Raw genomic sequence first — 20,053 nt, 5'->3', positions numbered from 1 at the left:
TACTAGATTACCTCCGTGGTTCATATTCTGCATAGATTACTTCATTAATAACTTTTTAATGCAGCTTATTCTGAAAAATGCTAAATAACTTTAGTACCAACCTCCTTTTTACTTAGACACTCACCTCCCTATAAAAATACCTCTGAACTCTTTTTTTTAAAACCTCCAAACTACTAATACTTAAAATACACAACTTACACAAAATCACATCCTACTTCTGAATGTACCAACCAACTTATGCTCCATGACAACTTGCTATCATTTACTGTAATTTCATTTTATCCACCTTCAGCACAGGTAGAAGGCGACATTTCCCAAGAACGTATCAGATTTCTATGCTCTTCTAAGTTTTTCATATTTTATTAAAGATGACTTCCACTGGTGAAACAGAGATTCAACTGCAACTGCAACCAGTTGCATGCATTAAATATAAATATGTTGTACAAAATAGTTTAAATTATCCAGTTTTTGAGATTATGCATTATTTCCAGATCAATAAAAGAAAAAAAATTAGAGAATAATAAAAAAAAGATACAGAGAATAGTAACAGTAAAAATGAGGAAAAAAATATAAAGTAGGGGAAGTGGCAATACAGAGGAGAAAAAATAAGACAAAACCTAACTATATACTGGTTTCAATATGTTTTTCCTCTCCCATACAATTCTCCCACTTTCATCTGGATATACTCCAGATAATCCTCGAAGTGTAGTTCTGACAGTACAAAACCAACAAATGCATACCATGTTGTTTTAGTGTCAGACCAATATTCTTTGAGTCCTTTAGCTGAACAAAATGTAATAGAAAGAGAAGGAAACATCTTTCAAAACAGAAGTCATCTTGCTTAAGCACTAGGTTCAGGCAGGCTTTATCCCAGAAGCATTTGCGTTCTTAATTTCTCACTGAAAGTAGAGAATTTCATTGGAAGATTGGAATTTACCTGGAGCTGAAAACCTAAACTTTTTTTTTTTTTAACACAAACTTCAGTCTCATGAACACCCAATAAGAAGAAATGTTTTAATATTAATCAACTATAGCAAAAAGTCACTGGGGAGTCATTCTAGACCCTAGTAATTTTTCAGTGGCACTTCATACGCCCCAAGGTATCTTGCCCAGTCCTGAGCAGCAACTCCAGGGGATACAAATCTCCAGTTTCTCTGTAACCCACTAGCCCTGTTGAGGATGGCTTGGACATGCTTGGTCACCTCACTTGTCATAAGGCATTAGCATTATAGCACTGAATTGCTTCTCTGATGTCTGATATACCTGAAAGTATAAAAATGCACACACAAAAATGTGTAGGGAAGTTTTAATTGGGTAGCTCTCTGCTCAGATAATTAATGTGAATGACAGTTTAAAAGAATGATGATCCTAATGCAATGTACAAATATGGAAAAATAAAAGCAGAATTAATTCCCAGATCAACAAATTACATCTTATATGACCTTGGGGAAAAAAAAAAAAAATTTGAGTCTCTCTGCACCTCAGCTCTGAGCCCATGAAATGGTGATAGTTGAATTACTTGTCCACCCATCTCTATGCAGCTTCTAAGACCATGAAATTTTCTGGGTAAAACACACATATTGTCTAATATAACAGAGTTTCATCTTCAGTCAGTATTTCTACATCACTTTAAAATACATAATACTACTTCCAGAAGCAGCATTTCAGAGAAACAATATTAGCAAAATTTTAAGTGTTCGATACCTTTTTTATTGAGTGGTCGTTTTCGTACACAAACACATATCCTGTGCTCATCAATCTGCAAAGGAAATAATCTTTCAGTGAACTACACCCTAATTCCATTTTACTTTGTTTTACTTCTATTCTTCACTCAATTAGCGAATCTTTTAAACAAAGAGAACTTTCCAAGGCAACAAGACATCTGATCTTGCAGAAGCCCTTTGTGTCTGCACAATAGTCAAGAACCCAAAAGGGAGAACTAGGCATTATTTGGTGGCCTTTTACAGTGGGGTTACAGAGTTGGTGGATAAGGGAAGAGCATCTGACAACATCTGCCTGGTCTTGTGCAAAGCATACGACACTGTCCTGTACATCTCTGTCTCTAAATTGGAGACATGAACTTATCAGATGGGTCACCTGATGGACAAGGAATTGGCCAGATGGTTGCACTCAAGAGTCATGATTGCTCAACGTCCAAGAGGAGACCAGTGACGAGTGGCATTCCTCAAGAGTTGATATTTGAACAAGAGCTGTTTTAAATCTTATATCAGTGTCATGGGCAGCGGAATCAAATACAATCTCAGCAAGTCTACTGATCACATCAAGCTGTGTGGTGCAGTGAGCACACTGAGGGGACCTCAACAGACTGTGAAGGTGGGCCTGTGCAAACTGCGTGAATAGTTCTCTATAACACAGATTTTTTATTAATCTGCTGACACTAAAACTTGTAGTTATTGAAAGTCCCAGACACATAAAAAAGTCATTTAAATATATTTGACTATTTTTCATGTTTACAGACAAGTATACATTGAAAAAAATGAAAACAAATAGCAAAAATATAGAAGGAAAAAAAATTTCCATGTTCCTTGGGTACTTACAGGATCTGCAGTGGTCAGTGGTCTATAATCCAAACTTCCCCTGAAGTCTCTTATCATGCACATAATTTCATAATTCGGATTTGTAGCATCAACATCCTAGGGAAGTAAGCAACAATTTTTAAAACATAGTTTTCTTCCTAAATGGATTAACTTCAGTATCTTCTTTTCCTTTTTTTTTTTTTTTTTTTTTTTTATAAAAGAAGTAAAATATACATTAAATGAAATCTTACTTTTTTTTCCAAAATACCAGAAACTTCTCAAGTACAAGTTTAATGCATTTTTCCATTCAGATGTCACCAATTTACGGATCATAAAGCAAAGCAGTTTTATGTCTCCTATTTAATTTTTGCAAGTAATAGAAAATTCTTTTTAACTAAAGACTTATTAACATTCTACTCAAGAAGAGAAATTATGCCTGCCTTTGACAGAACCTTCATACTCAGAAAACACCTCTGAACTACCATGTAACCCCAGTGTACATAGTAAATGTTTCTCAATCTGAGGAGGGGGCTCAGGGGGATACACTCCATTACACAGGCACAAAACAGACTGCAGAAGACAGTGCAGGCACCCCTGTTGCTCTAAACACAACCCTGCTGCATCCAAATTGGCTAAAGGACATCAATCCTACCACTGGCCATGAGTTAACTCCTATAGTTTCCCAGATGCGCTGGAAGCTCTTCCAAGTCTCTGAGCCCCCACAAAAAGCAGAGGGAACGAAACACAGTAGGCTAAACCCAGGCTCAGAAGTCCTCCTGTTCTTAAAGCTGGAGCCATCAGTACTGGAGCAAATGGACATGTAACAGGCCATGGATGGTGCCCCCTCCAAGCCTTGCTAAGTCTGAGCCTATTGTGAGCTGATCTCTGTTAAACTGCCCAAATGTCCTTTCTATACTATTTCACAACATGATGCTGATGCCATGCATAGGAAGTCCCCTCTGGTGCTCAGACCTTTTTAAGCTTTGCATGGCTCCCCATAAATGACATAAAATTCCCTTTGGATCACTGCTGGTTGTGAAAACAGTGTAGACACTGTTAGGAAGTGCTACATTTGGGTTAACAAGCTGAATATCTGCACCTGTGGCACAGAGGGTCCTCTCCTTAGATGAAGCTGCCCTGGTAATCAAAAGCTGACTGTACCTTGATGACCTTCACCCTGACTACAGTGAACTAAAAACTGTAAGTCCATATAAAATGTATTACTGCTGAAATGTTTCCTTCTAATATCCAGAAAGGGCTATTGTTTATTATGAAAAAAATGTCTGCCTAATATTCCTAAAACCCTGTTTAAAGGTCTTGCTCAGCGCCTGGCTAATCGTTGCTGCATTTCACAACAACAAAATACACAAAGCAATCCGAAACAAAGATACATACACATCACCAAGACGAACAGAGCTTCCTCATACTGGAGAAAGAAAGAAGTTTTTTACAGTGAGGGCTGTGAGACACTGGCACAAGTTGCCCAGAGAGGTGGCAGGCACCCCATCTGTGGAAACATTCAAAGTGAGATTGGATGGGGCTCTGAGCAACCTGGTTTGGTTGAAGTTGTCCCTGCAGTGAGGCTGGACTAGAGGATCTCTTATAAGATCCTTTCCAACCCAAACCATTCCATGATTCTCTGATACAGAAGTTTAATACACAGACACAAAGGCAGTCTTCACAAAAGCAGTAAAAAGAATATTTTAGGTGTAGTACCACATTTTCATACATAAAGCAAAAAATACATGTCCCCTAAACATATAGTCATATTTTGCATTTGTGGAAATTAATGGAAATTAAAGAGCATGGATTCAACATAGGTGATTTTACGTCAACTTAGAAACATCATTAAACCATGATGTAAATTCCCCGAATTATTTACTTGGTGGTAGGTACTTCTGCTGTCAGTAGTGGATCAGTAGTATTTCTTTAGAGACACTAACACATATGCACAGAGCTGCCAACAAGATTACGCTGCTAGATCTGCAAAAGCTTTTACAACACTGTGACAGAAAGTCATTTAATTTTTCTCACAGGATTTTTCTCACAGGAGATTTTTCTCACAGGATTAGCAACTTCATTTCTCTCACCCAAGTTTATAAAAACTTGCTGTCAAAAGGCTCACATGATGCAAAGCTAAACTACAAACATATAGACAAGTTTAAAGAAAAAAAATTTTAAATACATTGTTCAAACTTGAGCCACAAAAATATCTCCCACAAAGCATCAAAGACCATAAAGAACAATTAATCATAATATTTTAGTACCTCCTGAAGAGTAACAGCTACCTAAAAGCCAAAAGTTTGATTATTTTCAACAACAGATTTTCCATAAGAAGTAGCTATCATCAGTAGTAGATCTTTAAGGAACACACAGCAAGAAAAGCAATTTTAAGTAATTATTTTTGTAGGAAGAAAAAGAGGGGGAAGACAGTCTAAAGTAATAAGTTATGAGAGCAATGTAACAAAGCACCAAAATATTTATGAAACTTATGTAAGAATGAAAACAATTTTTAAGATTACGGCTCATAAAAATTACTAAAGACTGAAAAAATCACAGTAATTTTGCAATCATCTTCTCTTGCTGACATGTTATCCATCCAAGCTAGAAATACAAACCTGAGCTCTTTTTTCTCTAAGTTCTTGCTGCTGTAACCTTCTTTTTTCACGTTTCTCTTGCAGTTTTTCAACCTCTTTTACACAATTAGATTTTCTACGTGCTTGAAGAAAATGACAATTTTAAAATATTTTCAGTATGTTGCATGAATTTAGTATATACTCTGTAAAATTTCAATTATATTACTTTTTCAATAGTTAGAATGCATTTATTTATATCAACTACCTATTCAAGGAAATCAGCACATAATAATAATGGCAATTTAATTTCTAAAATTTATAAAGTAAATAAACTAGGAAAAAATAATGGCAATGGGACAATAATTACATGACCAAAAATATAAGGAAAATGACCCTTGGACAGATATATGTGATTTCTTGGTTTTAATTAAAAGAAGGCCCAGGCAAATTAAAAAAAACCAACAGCACCATGGTTTAAAAGAAAAAAATTCCAGATACTAGTACAACTATGACAGAAGTAAATATCTGTTTAGCCACACCTCTCTGCAAAAGCTTCTCAAGGAAGCCTACAGACAACTGCGCATGTAGACCATATGTCATTTACAAACAACATAATCCAAGAGAATATACATGTAATGCCCAGAACAAATGAATCCTTGATACATGGTTTACATACAAGGGGGTCCAAATTCCTTTTTTGCAGCTTGAACTGGAGATATATCTGAAACACTACCATTCTGTTGAGACGAGGAAGACTGCTCAGGAAGCTGAGTAGGTCGTGCGCGCGCAGAACCAACCACTGCGAAGGAAAAGCACAAGCTCATCTGGATACCAAAGAGTAACATTCCTACCCAATTCTGAAATGCTCCATTATGACGAGATGAAACAAAGTCTCTTCCCAGACACACACTCTTATTGGAGGTGAGCAGGAGCCATTTAAGTAACAACTCCATTAATGAAGACACTGGTATGCAGCCCTGTGTTATACACTAACACAACATAATTATTATTAAATACTAATGTTGCATGTGCATATTTTTAAATACTACTGAATTAGTACAACTAGTACACAGAAGAAAGCGTGTACTTGGAGCTATGCAGTCCTGAAGTTTAAAGTGATGAAATTTTACTTATATTGTGATTAAAAAACAAGTAAGAAAAGAAGCCCAGCTGTTTCACATTCTCTAGATGTTACAAAATGGACCCATTTCATTGAACCTGTGATCTCTGGAGGAGCAGAGGGATACAAATGAAAAGCAGCAAAGTGGAGCTCCCTTTTTGAGTGGAAGAAACAAACTTTTTTGATACTACACTGAAAGTGATACAGACACAATCTGTATGCTTAAACTTATACATTGCTTCTGTATGTGCTGAAGATGCAGTGATGTCTGTTTCCAGTGAATGCAGTGGGAGTGGTGAGCATGTGACCTGAATGTTTCAGATTTTTTCCGAGTTGCTTCAAGCAGCTCTGCTTCATCTGGGCTTCCTGCACATGGTCCTAACAAAGTTTGCCAAAGAAGTAGGAAAGTGCAGGTTATCAGCTTTGATTAGCAGCCTAGAGATGACATGCCAAATGCAGGCCAGCTCCCTATGCAACATGGAGACAACTGTGAGACAGGTATCAAACATGTATGGTAGGCAAGACAAATGCCCAAATACAATAGGAGATCTCATTTACAGAACAAATTGAATAATTAAAAAAAAAAAGTGTGCTGAGGAAAGCTTAATTACAAGTCCAACAAAGACCAAATACTTAGGCTGACTGTGAATAGTAGCATGAATAGGACCTCTACAGTTACAGGTTATTCCATACCAAAAAGACAGTTTACTACAAATGACAACAGACAACATGTATGGATATGAAGAGAGGCATCAATAAGATGCCTCAGATTTAAACTATATTAATATGAAGAAAAATTATTAGATTTCCAATTTATTTAGCATCCCTGACAACTGGCAGCAGGGAGAAAGTGGTTCAAATTTTTCACCAGACAAATCTGAACACTTTCAAACATATGCAAGCCCACTTGCTTTTCAAGTTTAAATAGATGGGCTGGAATCTAGTCTGAATTAATAACAGGTGATTAATGTTTGGAAGAAGAATCATCGCCATCATCAGTACAAGTTAGTTGTTTAACGCAGGAGAGAAAATTAAAACAGTAAAGCATTAACTATTCTTTCCAATGTTATAAATGTGTTACATCTGTATTTATACCATACAAACTTTTCACCTATCCTCCTGTGGTATTTCAGCTTTTTTTGGTAGATTTTTTGATATTAACTGTAGAATGAGAAATAATCCATAGGGTTTAAGTAGTTTTTGAACAAATGTTTACACACAAATTGTTACTAAACAAAGACAAAAAACTGAAAGCATAAGAATTTTAAGTGCACTACTTCATGTACATTGAAACACTTAATAAAGCTGAAGCAAACTGAGGATGCTTTAGCTTGGAAAAGTCCACACACAGTTTAATGAAGCTTAATTAATTAACTTTTTTTTGCACCTTCAGTTCAGCTTAATGAAAATTTTCTTCATGCTTTAACTTGCATATGAACCCTATTCCTAGACATATATAGGAATAGCTCTAGGAATGTGTCTCATTCACACATACCAAAGTAGAAATGCAGCACTATTAAGGAATGTTAGGTGAGCAGGTTATAATGTTCCCATTTTTTTTAATTCCTTGAAATGGAAAGAGATAACACTTACCTCTGTTATCTCTGGAAGGGATATCATTCTTAACTGGTGCCATAGTTCGTCGACTCTGTAAAGAAAGAAAACTGTTATTTGATCACTTTATTATTGAAAATGTAAACTGAAGCCTCACCTCTGCTTCCTTCCAGTGAATTAAAATAACATGACATCAGCAACACAGAGAGCTGATTGCTACCACATATTTTTCTGAAGTGCCTGAGGCGATGACTGCTTGAACTATAGGTACTGTATCAAAACAACCTTTAAAAACTTTTCTGTATTTATTTCTTGAGATATAGTTAGTTATATGGATACAAGTCCCCAGCTCCCTCTATGCCAAACCCGCTCTTAGAAAATTTTCATAAACTCCTATTCACTAACAGAAAAAGAAAGGAATACAGTTTTCAAAGGCTCCATAGACAAAAAAGTTCAAGTTAAAAATTCAAGCATAACAACATCCACAGGAGTACTGTAAGTTTAACATGAGCATGTTGAGTAAGTATTACTGACCTTCACAATTTTGTTTACTTTGGCTGATGCAGCAGGTGGTGGTAGTGTCTCTGGACTGGGTTCAATATCTTCATCAGGAGCAAGATCTGGATTAAGTGAAAATATGCTCTCCAAGTCAATCTGCAAAATAATATAAAATGCATTTCTGAGTCTTAGAACACTGTCCACCCTCCATCTTTCTCCTGTTATGTTTGAGAATAAACAATAAATCTATTTAGTGGTTTTACCCCACAATATATACATTCTGTAACCTGAATTATTTTATGTTCACTAAAAACAACGTAAGCTTTGGTCATTGTATTAGTTGAAAACATGCCCTTCTGAAATGAGATGAACTTAATTTTGTCAGGGGATTAAATTAAAACAAAAGTGCCCAGTGTTACTGTTGTTATTGACAAGAACTTCAGAATACAAAAAAAAAAAAAAAAAAAAAAATACTGTAACATAACAAGATCTCAGTTATTTGAGATTTCCCAGACCGTGCAAAAGAAACAGATGAATTACAGCTACCAAAAAAAAAGCACAGTTGAAACCATGTTATATTTATCATACTAATTTTTCCTGTACAGGTTCCTGGTTCAAAATGCTGTAAAATTTAAGTGGGGTACGAGCAGGATCCTAACAATAGTTCACTTCAGATCCATTTAAACTTTGCTTCCTAAAAATGTTAAATAGCTTTGGTCTCCATAAACTGCCATTTCCCCTTACTGGACATTTCAAAGACCTCACTACTGTATGGATTCTGTAAATCCTGAAGGATGAGTTCAGATGATAAGTCACTAGGACATTCTTACTTTTTGTTTTTCCTCTGTCCTGTGTTTTTTCACAAAAACAGTGTCATTATTTCTGAGATGCTTCTCCAAATCTCATCTGAAACTGGCTAACATGGTCCAAAATTTAAAGGAAGAGGAGACAGTTAGGCATTACATATGAAGACACAGTTTCTCAAAAGCAACACTTGAAAATTATTGCCAAAAATAAAGAAGCAAACAAACTACCAGTTCGATTCCTCAATAATACAAACACAAACTGATTTCTAACCAACTCTCCCCCTAGTTTCCTGCCTGAGCTGCAAATAACTTTTCTTTTCAAAAGCTTGATTTTTCTATTTGTAAATAGAAGATGACAAGGTCAGCCTTTGCAATCTGGTTCAAATTCAACACATGACAAGAACCATGTAAAAGCTATTACACAGAGCTCAGGAAGCCAAATTCAAAACAACAGAAACCAGCATTTGCCCAACTGCTCCATACAAAACAGTCTGTAAACAAAAAACTACCAAGTAAATAAAGATTTTTATTTTCTCAGTTTCCACTGCAAGATCCAAAGTAATATTCATGTAGAATACATGTTTTTAAAAGGAAATTTCTAAAATAATTGAGTTTACCTCTTTGCCTTTTGTATCTCCATTTTCAATCCATTCAACAGTTACACTTTCATTATCTTCATTTAGGGATGTTACCATAGCTTGGTGAATTCGGCCTAGAAAGCAAACAGAACGAACCATATCTAGAAACTTTTTCCAGAAATTACTTTCACCTTTGCATTGACACATGTCCTGAGAGGCAGGAAGAAGAGGGTTAAAAAAAAAATAAGATGATAAACAGAAGGTGATTCCTGGGCACACACTGTGAAGTGGCTCAGACCTGATCCATCAGTGGAGGCTCTAATGAGACCGCCAGTGTGTAACTGCAAAACCCAATGAACAGAAAACCACGTTGTAAGTTAACAAAATACCACGTGAAACCAGCACCACTTGGACCCTCTCTTCCAAGTGAAGACCAGTACAATGCCTCAAGCCTTCCTCAGGCAGTGAAGTCCCTGAGGTGTGCCTCCACAAAGGCTGGTTTGTCCCGTTCTAGTCTGATATAACTCTACACATCCCAAACAGAAGTGAAGCCCTGTTAAAACTGTATTCTGATATACAGGTTTTATGGACATCCAATCAGTAGGCTTTTTCATTAACAAAAAATAATTCAACTAAAATTAAATTGCCTGCAACAGTAATAAAAGTCATAATTTTAAAAATATCTGCTAATACAGACTGCTGAGATGGAGTTCAGGTGCTATTGTTTTTACTTCTCCAGTGAAAGGCCCAAAGTCAGCAGGTCCCCATAAAGTAAAACAAATCCAGTAAACTTTCAGTATGAGTAAGGATATTTCTTCTTATATATGTGGTGAGCCACTGCTTTTTAATATCCTATTTCCTACACTGTTAACAAGGAGTGACTGTAAGAACAGAGCAGCCACACACTGACAAAAAAAGGATCACGACCTAGATGTCACATTGACTTCACACCTGTGCTTTGCCCTAAGAGTGCCAAGAATTGGTGTTCTAAAGAAAACTAAGCCAGTGTGACTGTTCCTTTAACACCCTTTTACAATAAGACACAGCGGGAAAAAGAAATACCTCATTTTTTCCACCCCAAGCCTCCCCCAGGTGTCCAAGGGCAATGTACAGAACCCAAAAGACAAGCACCCTGCTTTGGCTGGGAGTTTCCTGCACCTTGGACCTTTTCCTCTGCTTTCCTAGAGCTTCTAACCCCAAAAAATCCAATCCAAGTGTCTTTCACTTATTAGAATCTCCGTTTTAGCCACGTCAGTGGTTTTCTGTATGTAATGTTTTAGTTTTCTAAATATAATGCTATAGTTTTCTAAATATAATGTTTTTATATAATCTAAGCCTCTAAGGGCCTGCTGAGGGTCAGAAGGAAGAACACTTGTACTGATACCCCAAATTATCTCACCTAACGGCATAAGTAACAAATGCATGTTAATGTTTCTTTTAGTGCAAAAACTGCCTAAAAATTCACACCTTTTAAAAATTATGCAAGAAGAGAGACTAAAGGGAAGCATCATGGAAAGTATACAGCAAGCCTGTATTTTTTGTTTGTATACAGCAAACAGTACTCCTCTGTGTACTACCATGAGGAAGAGACCAACTCAAACCCAAGTGGAGTGCAGCACTGGAGGCACTCACAGAGCAGCCGGCAGCCCTGGGCAATGCTGCTGGCACACCTGTGGCACTCACCTTGTTAGCAACATACATCACATCCACATTTACAACCTCCACGCCCGCCCTTGCCCAAAGCACAAGGTTCACTACACCATTAAAAAAGGTTCAGTAGCTTTACTACTTTAAAAAACAAAAAGCCCCTCCCCTTGCTTCCTTCTGTTCCTTTCCTTTAGCATTCACTAGCTGTTATTTCCCTAGTGCATAATAAATCTAATCAGACCCTTCCATTTATGCCTCCAGAGAACCATTTTGCCAGGCACTCGAGCAGCCTGCTCTGCAGAATGGATTCCTCCCCAGCACCACTGCCAGCTCGTCCATCTCCTCCTACCCACAGGACACATCCTGACCTCAGAACCTTGTTCAAACTCTGCTGGTGGCTGGGTTGAAGCAGACTCACCACACACAATGCTCTCACACCTTAATTTTATGAAAGAACACCCTGTTGAGGAACTGGTTCAATTAGCTATCTGGTCTATCAGCAAAGCAGCAACAGAAGCCACTGGCTTCCTATAGCAGTGCCACCCCAGCCACTTCTATAATGTGAATGCTGGGATGCAAGCACAGAAAAACTGTGGGAACTGGAAAATTCCTCAAGCTTCCATATCATTACAATCTCATGCTGTTAGCCCAGCTATCAGTCCAGAATCAAAAGAAAAACTATAAATTATAAATGTAAGTTTACAAAAACATATTCATACAATATTTGACTAATCTTTAGTATGTTAATAAATCTTAATAATGTTAATAAATTCTGAGTTTTGAAGAAAAGCACTACTCACAGATGAAACCTGTGACGCTGTATTAGTCACAGAGCCAGTTGGCGAATGTCACGCCAATCCACAAAAAGGGCCGGAAGGAGAACCCGGAAAACTACAGGCCTGTCAGCCTGACCTCAGTGCCTGGCAGGGTTATGGAACAGATCATCCTCAGTGCAATCACACAGCACCTGAAGGATGGGCAAGGGATTAGACCCAGCCAGCACAGGTTTAGGAAGGTCAGGTCCTGTCTGACCAACCTGATCTCCTTTTATGATCAGGTGACCTGCCTGGTGGATGAGGGGAAGGCTGTGGATGTGGTCTACCTGGACTTCAGCAAAGCCTTCGACACCGTCTCCCACAGCATTCTCCTGAAAAAGCTGTCAGCCCACAGCTTGGACAGGGGCACTCTGTGCTGGTTTAGGAACTGGCTGGAGGGCCGGGCCCAGAGAGTGGTGCTGAACGGTGCCGCATCCAGTTGGCGGCCGGTCACTAGTGGTGCTCCCCAGGGATCAGTGTTGGGCCCAGTTCCATTTAGTATCTTTATTGATGATTTAGGTGAAGGGATTGAGTCCATCATCAGCAAATTTGCAGACGACACTAAGCTGGGGGGAAGTGTCTATCAGCTGGAAGGCAGGAGGGCTCTGCAGAGGGACCTGGACAGACTGGAGAGTTGGGCTGATTCCAATGGGATGAGGTTCAACAAGGCCAAGTGCCGGGTCCTACACTTTGGCCACAACCCCATGCAGTGCTACAGAGTGGCTAGAGAGCAGCCAGGCAGAAAGGGACCTGGGAGTCTGGATTGACAGGAAGCTGAACATGAGCCAGCAGTGTGCCCAGGTGGCCAAGAAGGCCAATGGCATCCTGGCCTGTATCAGGAACAGCGTCACCAGCAGGTCCAAGGAGGTGATTCTGCCCCTGTACTCAGCCCTGGTGAGGCCACACCTCGAGTCCTGTGTCCACATCTGGACCCCTCAGTTCAGGAAGGATATTGAGGTCCTGGAGCAGGTCCAAAGGAGGGCAACTAGGCTGGTGAAGGGACTCGAGCACAAGTCCTATGAGGAGAGGCTGAGGGAGCTGGGGCTGTTCAGCCTGGAGAAGAGGAGGCTCAGAGGAGACCTCATCACTCTCTACAACTCCCTGAAAGGAGGTTGTAGCCAAGTGGGGGTTGGTCTTTTTTCCCAGGCAACCCTCAGCAAGACAAGAGGGCACGGTCTCAAGTTGTGCCGGAGGAGGTTTAGGTTGGACATTAGAATTTCTATACTGAGAGGGTGATGGATTCTCCGTCCCTGGAGATGTTTAAAGAGACTGAATGTGGCACTCAGTGCCATAGTCTAGTAACTGCAGCACTAGTGGATCAAGGGTTGGACTTGATGATCTCTGAGGTCCCTTCCAACCCAGCCAATTCTATGATTCTAAGATTCTATACTGCCTGCTGAAGTGCTCTATTACTTTTGACAGAGAATAAATAATATTTTAAAAGGTTTAACCTTTGCTATAACCAGTGAAAGGAGATCAAAGTGGGCTGATGAATTACTAGAAAACACTGAACACTCACAAACACAGTAAGCCAGCATGTCAAAACAATCACAATAAATCTTCCATCTCTGTGCCAGACTTCATCCCTTTCCTGGCTAAGAAAGGCAGGGCTGAGTGAAAAAAAAAGACACTAGCAAAAATAAAAGTTATGTCCATATTCCAAGTATTCTCAGTCTGAACAGAAAATGTATACTATAATGTTTGAACTGGCAATGTACCCATACAATTTGCCTAAAAATTCTTTGTGTTACTAAAAGTTTACATGTTATTGAAGTGCCAGAAAACACATTTCCATCTTTACAATTGCCTCTTGCTCTGCACAAACAATATTCCATTAAATTTTTCTAGTGCACAGCTGAATACAGCAGCTGTGAAATTTAGGAATGCCAGCAACTAATTAGGCTGGCATAAATCTTGTCTAGCATATAAAGCAAGACCAAGCTGCAAATATTAAAGTGTAAGAGAATAATGAATCTGAAGAGCACGGTTGAAGGCAACACCCCTGATTTCTGGTGTATTTTCTAGAGTTGGTATCAAAATCTGAAATGTAAATACATCTGTGTAAACACAAACATGTATTACTACAAACTGGAAAAGGAACAAGGGATTTGGGAAAGACCATGTTCACACACATCTAAAAATGAGGAAAGTAGAGCCACACTAACTCCCCACTTGGCATTTTCTTTAATTGCTAGTGCCTCTCTGCACATGGTTAGAATTCACCTCACAGACAAAACTTCTGGGAAGTTATTTATTGCTACAGGACTCAAAACTAATGGAGAAGTTATTGAAATGGCCATTATCTAAATAATACGTTCTGTCATACCACAAGTGGTGTCTGGGTTATCTCCTACTGTCCATAGCATTCAGAAAATATTGCTGCAAATAGACTAATAAGACAACACAAATATCTGGGAAAACAACACTTTAAATACACATAGGTAACAATATTCTCGTCTTAACAGAAAGTGAAGAGCATCAACTCTCCACTTTCTTCCTAGTCATCTCATGAACTATTAACAAATATAAGCAAGCAAGCATAAACATCACAGAAATAACAGGTAAATCCCCACTTCTATGAGTTCACAGGGTGCAGAAAAATATTTAGAAAAGCAGCAGCAAAAGCAAATACACAGACTTAAATCAAACTTTTTAACTACAGTTAAACACCTAGGCAGTAGTTTCAACTGATCACAAACATCAAGCTATGTTTCTTATTAACCTAGATTCTTATGTCTACACAAACTAAACATTTTCTCAAATCACAATTTGAAGCAGTGATCAGTGATAGTCCTAAAACCTTTTCATCTTCCTAATGGTTTTGAGACATATTCAGTGTCAAGTATGGGTTGGCATTTTCTAAAATAGAGTCTGCGATAACGAGTGGGCTGACATGTGACTCAAATCTTTTTGCGTTCTCACAGGTGACTGAAGAAATAAGGCTGGAAAAAGACCACAGCCTTCACCACCCTTCCACGTAATTAAAGCGCAACCACTTCAAAAGACACAGTATTCACACTTTTCATGCTAAAGCTTTGTGAAGCCTTAAAAATATCTTTGAGCTGTAATAATTAGGAAGTTACAAGCAGGCTCTGGATCAGGCTAGAATGAAGAAAGGTTAATAATTTTCACTATGACACTCCCATCCCTCCCCAAAAAATAGTAGCAGGTCCCTGCCTGGCAGCATTACACTGTGACTATCACATAGTTTGAGCCCTGTGTCTGAACCCAGGCAATTATTTTTAGCAGGCTAGAGCGATGTTAAGGGACCCAAGATTCAGTAAAGGAAACTGAGTTTATACTACATCTTCTGAACTTGCCTCTTCTTTAGGAGCACAGATGTGTTAAATTAAGTCAGGCTGTGATCTGTCAGCAGAGCACTTAGCTTTTTTCTACTTGTGTCAGCAGTAGATGTTTCCACAGATTGAGTACAAAAATATACTACAACTTAACATCTGCTACAGAGCCATGCTAAGGCTGACTGCTGCAACCCTGAAAGGATTATGACAGGCATTTGAGAAATAACCATAATTTTCCAGATCATGTTCATGAGGGATTAACATGAATGTTATCTAGAGACAACTGGATGTGATTGACCCTCAACCTCTTCTATTACATATTCAAAAATTAAAATTGCAAAAAATATAATTTTCTTCATTCTCTTTTAAAAATAATACATGACCCAAGTCACATTAAAAAATAAATTAATAAAAAAATGTTTAGGAGAAACATGAAACTTAATCCAGAAGCACTGTTTACCACAATTCTCACTGGTTTCCTGGATGATGGGCTGCAATCCTGGTGACTCTGGTGAAAGGGCTTTCTTGCTCACACAGAGCTCAAGGAGATGAAAAATAATACCTAGCAAACAATGCCTATAGCCAACTTCAAAGAAAGATGCCCAAGAAAAGAGAATTCCAGGCTCAGCATCCCCAGTCATGTCAACTGTGGCAAGGTCCACAGTTCAGGTGTTCAATTCAGGTGTTCAGAGCTTGCTATGGTCCTCCTTGCATCACAGTCCTGCTGCTAATCCCCTAACGAAAAATCAGCACTTATTAGTGACTGATATTTATTTCCTCATCACATTAAACTTGTTTGATACAACACTAAACATGATTTAATGTTGTCCCAAGGGTTTATTTATCCACAAAAAACTAGCGTTTTCTTTTCTTAATATTTACCACTTATCCTTTAGGGTTTTTTTACGTAATTATACAGCTTTCCTCATTGCTTTGTCTGTATAGTGTTATCACAATGTCAAATGACTCAGTAAACATACACAGTAGCTGCCATACTTCTAAACCAAATTCTTAAATATCTTTTAAAATATATCATTCTAATTAATATTTGGGTTGGTATTTTTTTTTCAGTGATCCCTAACTACCCTAACTACCAACTTTTTGTTATATTCTCCAAATTATCACAGTAATACCCAAGTCTTTCAAATGACAAGCATGTTACAATCACAGGTTTTGATCTCTGTAAACCTCTACAATGTAACAGACAGGAATTTTGAGAACAGAAACTAATATTGCCAAAATCAAGTTTTTCATATCTGCCTTTATATCTTAGCTTTGAATTAAAATCTAACTTAATATGCTACTACTCCATCTAGAAAGCCAGAAAACTAAGAAAATTCCCCATCTACGATATGTACCTAATTTCTGTGCAAAACCCAATCAAACTTAGTTTTAGAAAAACAAAGTTCACAGATCATACTGACAGTCCACCAATAAATGGGGAGGGAAAAAAACCCCAACACACAGCCATTGTTCTGAACTATGCATATTATTTAGCTTCAAATTACATTCAGTATTCCTCATACAACAAACACCACACATGCAAATTTTTGGTTCCCCTTGCATTTATCACCAACAAGCCTTTCCACCCTGAACCACTAAATTATAACTCACTTTGCTCAGCCTAACTGAACTTGCCAGCTGTCCATACTGATGCACCTTCTCTAAAGCAGTTACCTAGAGTGCTGGTGTCACAGTTTTTGTTTCTTTAATAACTGTAAGAGCTCCAGATCTTTTCATATTGTTAATAATTGGGTTTTTCTGCTGACTTTTTACTCTGCAAGACAATCTCTAAAATTTCTCTTTACATTGAAAACAAGTTTCCTATGGCTTCCCCAGTTACAGGGACACTGTTTTTACTTCCCTTCAAGGTCGGTTGAGGTTTTTTTTTGGAGTGGAGAGCTAATACTCTTTAAAGCACATTTCAAAGAGCATTATTTCATATTAGTGAGCTCCTCATAAAACAGCTTCCTTTTATTCACATTCCAAAGCCTCAATTGCCAGTGAAATTTATGGCAGCACCCCAATGCCTTCAAAAAAGGTTGGGCAAGAGTATGTTACCACCATAACATTCCTAAACTACACCATCATATTGCCTGTGTAGGTCTCAGTATAAGAGCAAGAGACAAGTCTTGTTTCTAAAGCAGCTGAATCCATAAAGTATTTAATCCCCATTGCTAAAAGAGGCACCGATATTCAGATATTTAACAGCAGGTTATCTCAGGATGAATGAAATAGTACAGCTATCGTTTTTAAGGAAGGATGAGTTCTCCAAATATAACTTAGCCATAGAAAAAGGTATTTGGAAGGAAACATATGTTCAACCATACCTAATACACACTCCCCTAATGCCCCTAGAAACCCTTCAATAAACTGAACACATTTCACTTTTTTCTTAATAAGTGCTGAGTCTCTGCCTACTCAGCCCAGTAAGCTGTGGTACCTTCATGTCAACACATACAAACTTCTTTACAAAGTCCATGTGGTCACAGTCATTTATTTAGTACTCTGTGTTTTCTTTAGTTCTCTGTGCTTGTGTACACACTCTTGTACAAGAAGAGTGACTCTATCTCCTTCAGCCTCTCAGGAGTATTTCCTTTCCAGGATTGTCAACTACAACAAGCATTCACTTTTCCCCTTGCCACTTCACTCTGCTAGTTCATGCTTATTTTGCGATTAACTCAAATATCAAGATTTTCTGCATTTCATTTACAGTTTATGACCTTCCCATCTACAGCAAAAGCACATTTACTCTGTGCCACATTCTTCCCAGTTGTTTCATACTATACTTCCTAATCTTCCTGTATGATAAACATCCACAGAGATGATATACTCTAGCATCGTAGAGCCTTTACCAAGACCAGTATTACTTCCTGTGTTATGACCAGGAATGAAAAACTGTAATGGATGAGAAAAAACAGCCAGCCAGTCCCAATTAGTTGGGATTCCAGATTCCAGAATCTATTCCAGAACTATTCCAGATTCCAGAACTATTACACAGAATGATTAGGTATATTATCAGCCCCTGTGTTAAACATATTACCATCCTTGTATTAAGTGTCTTCTGAATCATTTTTCATATTATATAATACACTTTACTGAAGTTCAAAGAAACTTACGGCTGACCTTCACAATTGGTCAATACCAGTAATGCTGCACAAAACTTTTCCCACTCCGACACCCAAGCAGGGCTATCTCCAATCAGGTAGGTCAACCTGCATCCAGATCCAGGATGTTTACCTGCTCTATCTCCAGGACACTATTTTGGGTCACAAATACTAGAAGCATTTCAGCATCTAGTTTGCTCCACTGTTTGCTGCTACTTTTTAGTTGAGGCACTGCATATTCGTAGAACATGTCAATTAGATTTTTTATTTCTTCCCCCCCATTTTAGTGTGAAATCAAGCAGGATAAGCTGTAATCCCTTCTGAAACTGGTGTTAATGTGATGGTCTATTGCACCATCACCTAAAATCCTTTTATGCATCTATACTGGTTATCTGGTTATGCCATTGGCATACTGCAACAGTCTTTTTTTATGAGAAAGGAGGTGACTCCTACAAGGATCTATCATAGCATAACTGATCAACTTCGAATTCCCTACCAGCAGGGAGTACTAAGTTGAAATAGAAAAACCTCAAGCCCTTGAGATCACCTCAACAACTTTTTTCCACAGCACATCATGGACAGAAACCCTAAAACAAGTTGGTTTATGTTCACAATACCCCTGGGAAAACACCCTGCACAGCACATTTCTCACATAGTTCTCATCCCAGGTCCCGCAGCTATGCCTATGGCAGCAGTAGTACACTGCAGCAGGAGCAGATCTGTAGGGCAAAGCGGGTGGTGCCGAGGCTCAGACACTTGGGTTGTGGTAATCTCAAACACAATTACAGACTGGGTGGAGAATGGATTGATAGCAGCCCTGAGAAAAAGGACTTGGTGGTCTTGGTCAATGAGAAGCTCAACATGATCTGGCAATGTGCACCTGCACCCCAGAAAGCCAGCTGTATCCTAGGCTGCAAGAATAGAAATATGGCCAGTAGGTCAAGGGAGGTGATTCTCTGTAGAGAGAACTACAAGTCCTCAGGTGTCGCCGATGATGAACTGGGAGCTTAGGCCCAGTTGTGCCCACTAATTAGGGCCTGCCCCAGCCGGAAATGGGCGGGGCTGAAGGGCAAGATAAAAGGCATGCTCCCAGAAGCAGAAGAGTCAGAAGAAGAAGCAGTCAAGAGATGAAGATGCCTGAGGAGAGGGATGGTGAGAGACCCCCGGAGAAGAACCGAATCCCCGAGAGAAGGCTCGCCACAACATCTGGTGGAGAATGCGGGCAACAACAACAGCCGTGAACACTGAGGTAAAATAAGAAGCTCTACACGACCACGTTGGTTGCGGGAAGCTCTACAAAGCCTGGCTTAAATGCAGAAGGCGATATAAAGAGCTTCGAAATACGCAACCACGTCCAATGGAGCTACTACGGTGGTGTGGGACGCTCTATAAAGAGCTCCAAAAACGCAACCACGAAAAAAGCTCCACAAGGCCAGGCTTAAATGCTGAAGGCGGTGTGTAGAAGCTCGAAATAGAAGCCCAGCACGGCAAGATACAACAGCCCAGAATGGCGAGC

At 38.7% G+C, this 20,053-nt stretch overlaps 1 protein-coding gene across 10 annotated transcripts in view; it reads right to left on the bottom strand.

Moving 5' to 3' along the window:
• Positions 1-20,053, bottom strand: part of KIF2A (kinesin family member 2A) — a 289,833-nt gene that overhangs the window by 258,032 nt on the left and 11,748 nt on the right. For 5 of the 10 annotated variants that reach the window (XR_011723211.1, XM_071730621.1, XM_071730624.1 and 2 more), the window contains exons 1-8: positions 15,891-15,909; positions 9,709-9,803; positions 8,322-8,441; positions 7,827-7,881; positions 5,790-5,912; positions 5,156-5,256; positions 2,559-2,654; positions 1,705-1,759 (exon numbers count right to left, since the gene is read on the bottom strand). Coding sequence is in view for 9 of the 10 variants with exons in the window: in XM_071730621.1 (XP_071586722.1) it covers positions 1,705-1,759; positions 2,559-2,654; positions 5,156-5,256; positions 5,790-5,912; positions 7,827-7,881; positions 8,322-8,441; positions 9,709-9,786 (628 nt within the window). In the remaining variant the exon portion in view is untranslated. Of the gene's footprint in view, positions 1-1,704; positions 1,760-2,558; positions 2,655-5,155; positions 5,257-5,789; positions 5,913-7,826; positions 7,882-8,321; positions 8,442-9,708; positions 9,804-15,890; positions 15,910-20,053 lie in introns of those variants that run through there. The other 5 variants (XM_071730623.1, XM_071730626.1, XM_071730625.1 and 2 more) reach the window with 3 other exon arrangements.

Source organism: Heliangelus exortis, chromosome Z (genome assembly GCF_036169615.1).
Source record: "Heliangelus exortis chromosome Z, bHelExo1.hap1, whole genome shotgun sequence".
In the NCBI taxonomy this organism is placed as follows: domain Eukaryota; kingdom Metazoa; phylum Chordata; class Aves; order Apodiformes; family Trochilidae; genus Heliangelus; species Heliangelus exortis.
The sequence above is the reverse complement of the archived record's forward strand: the minus strand, read 5'-3'. Positions and strand labels throughout refer to the sequence as shown.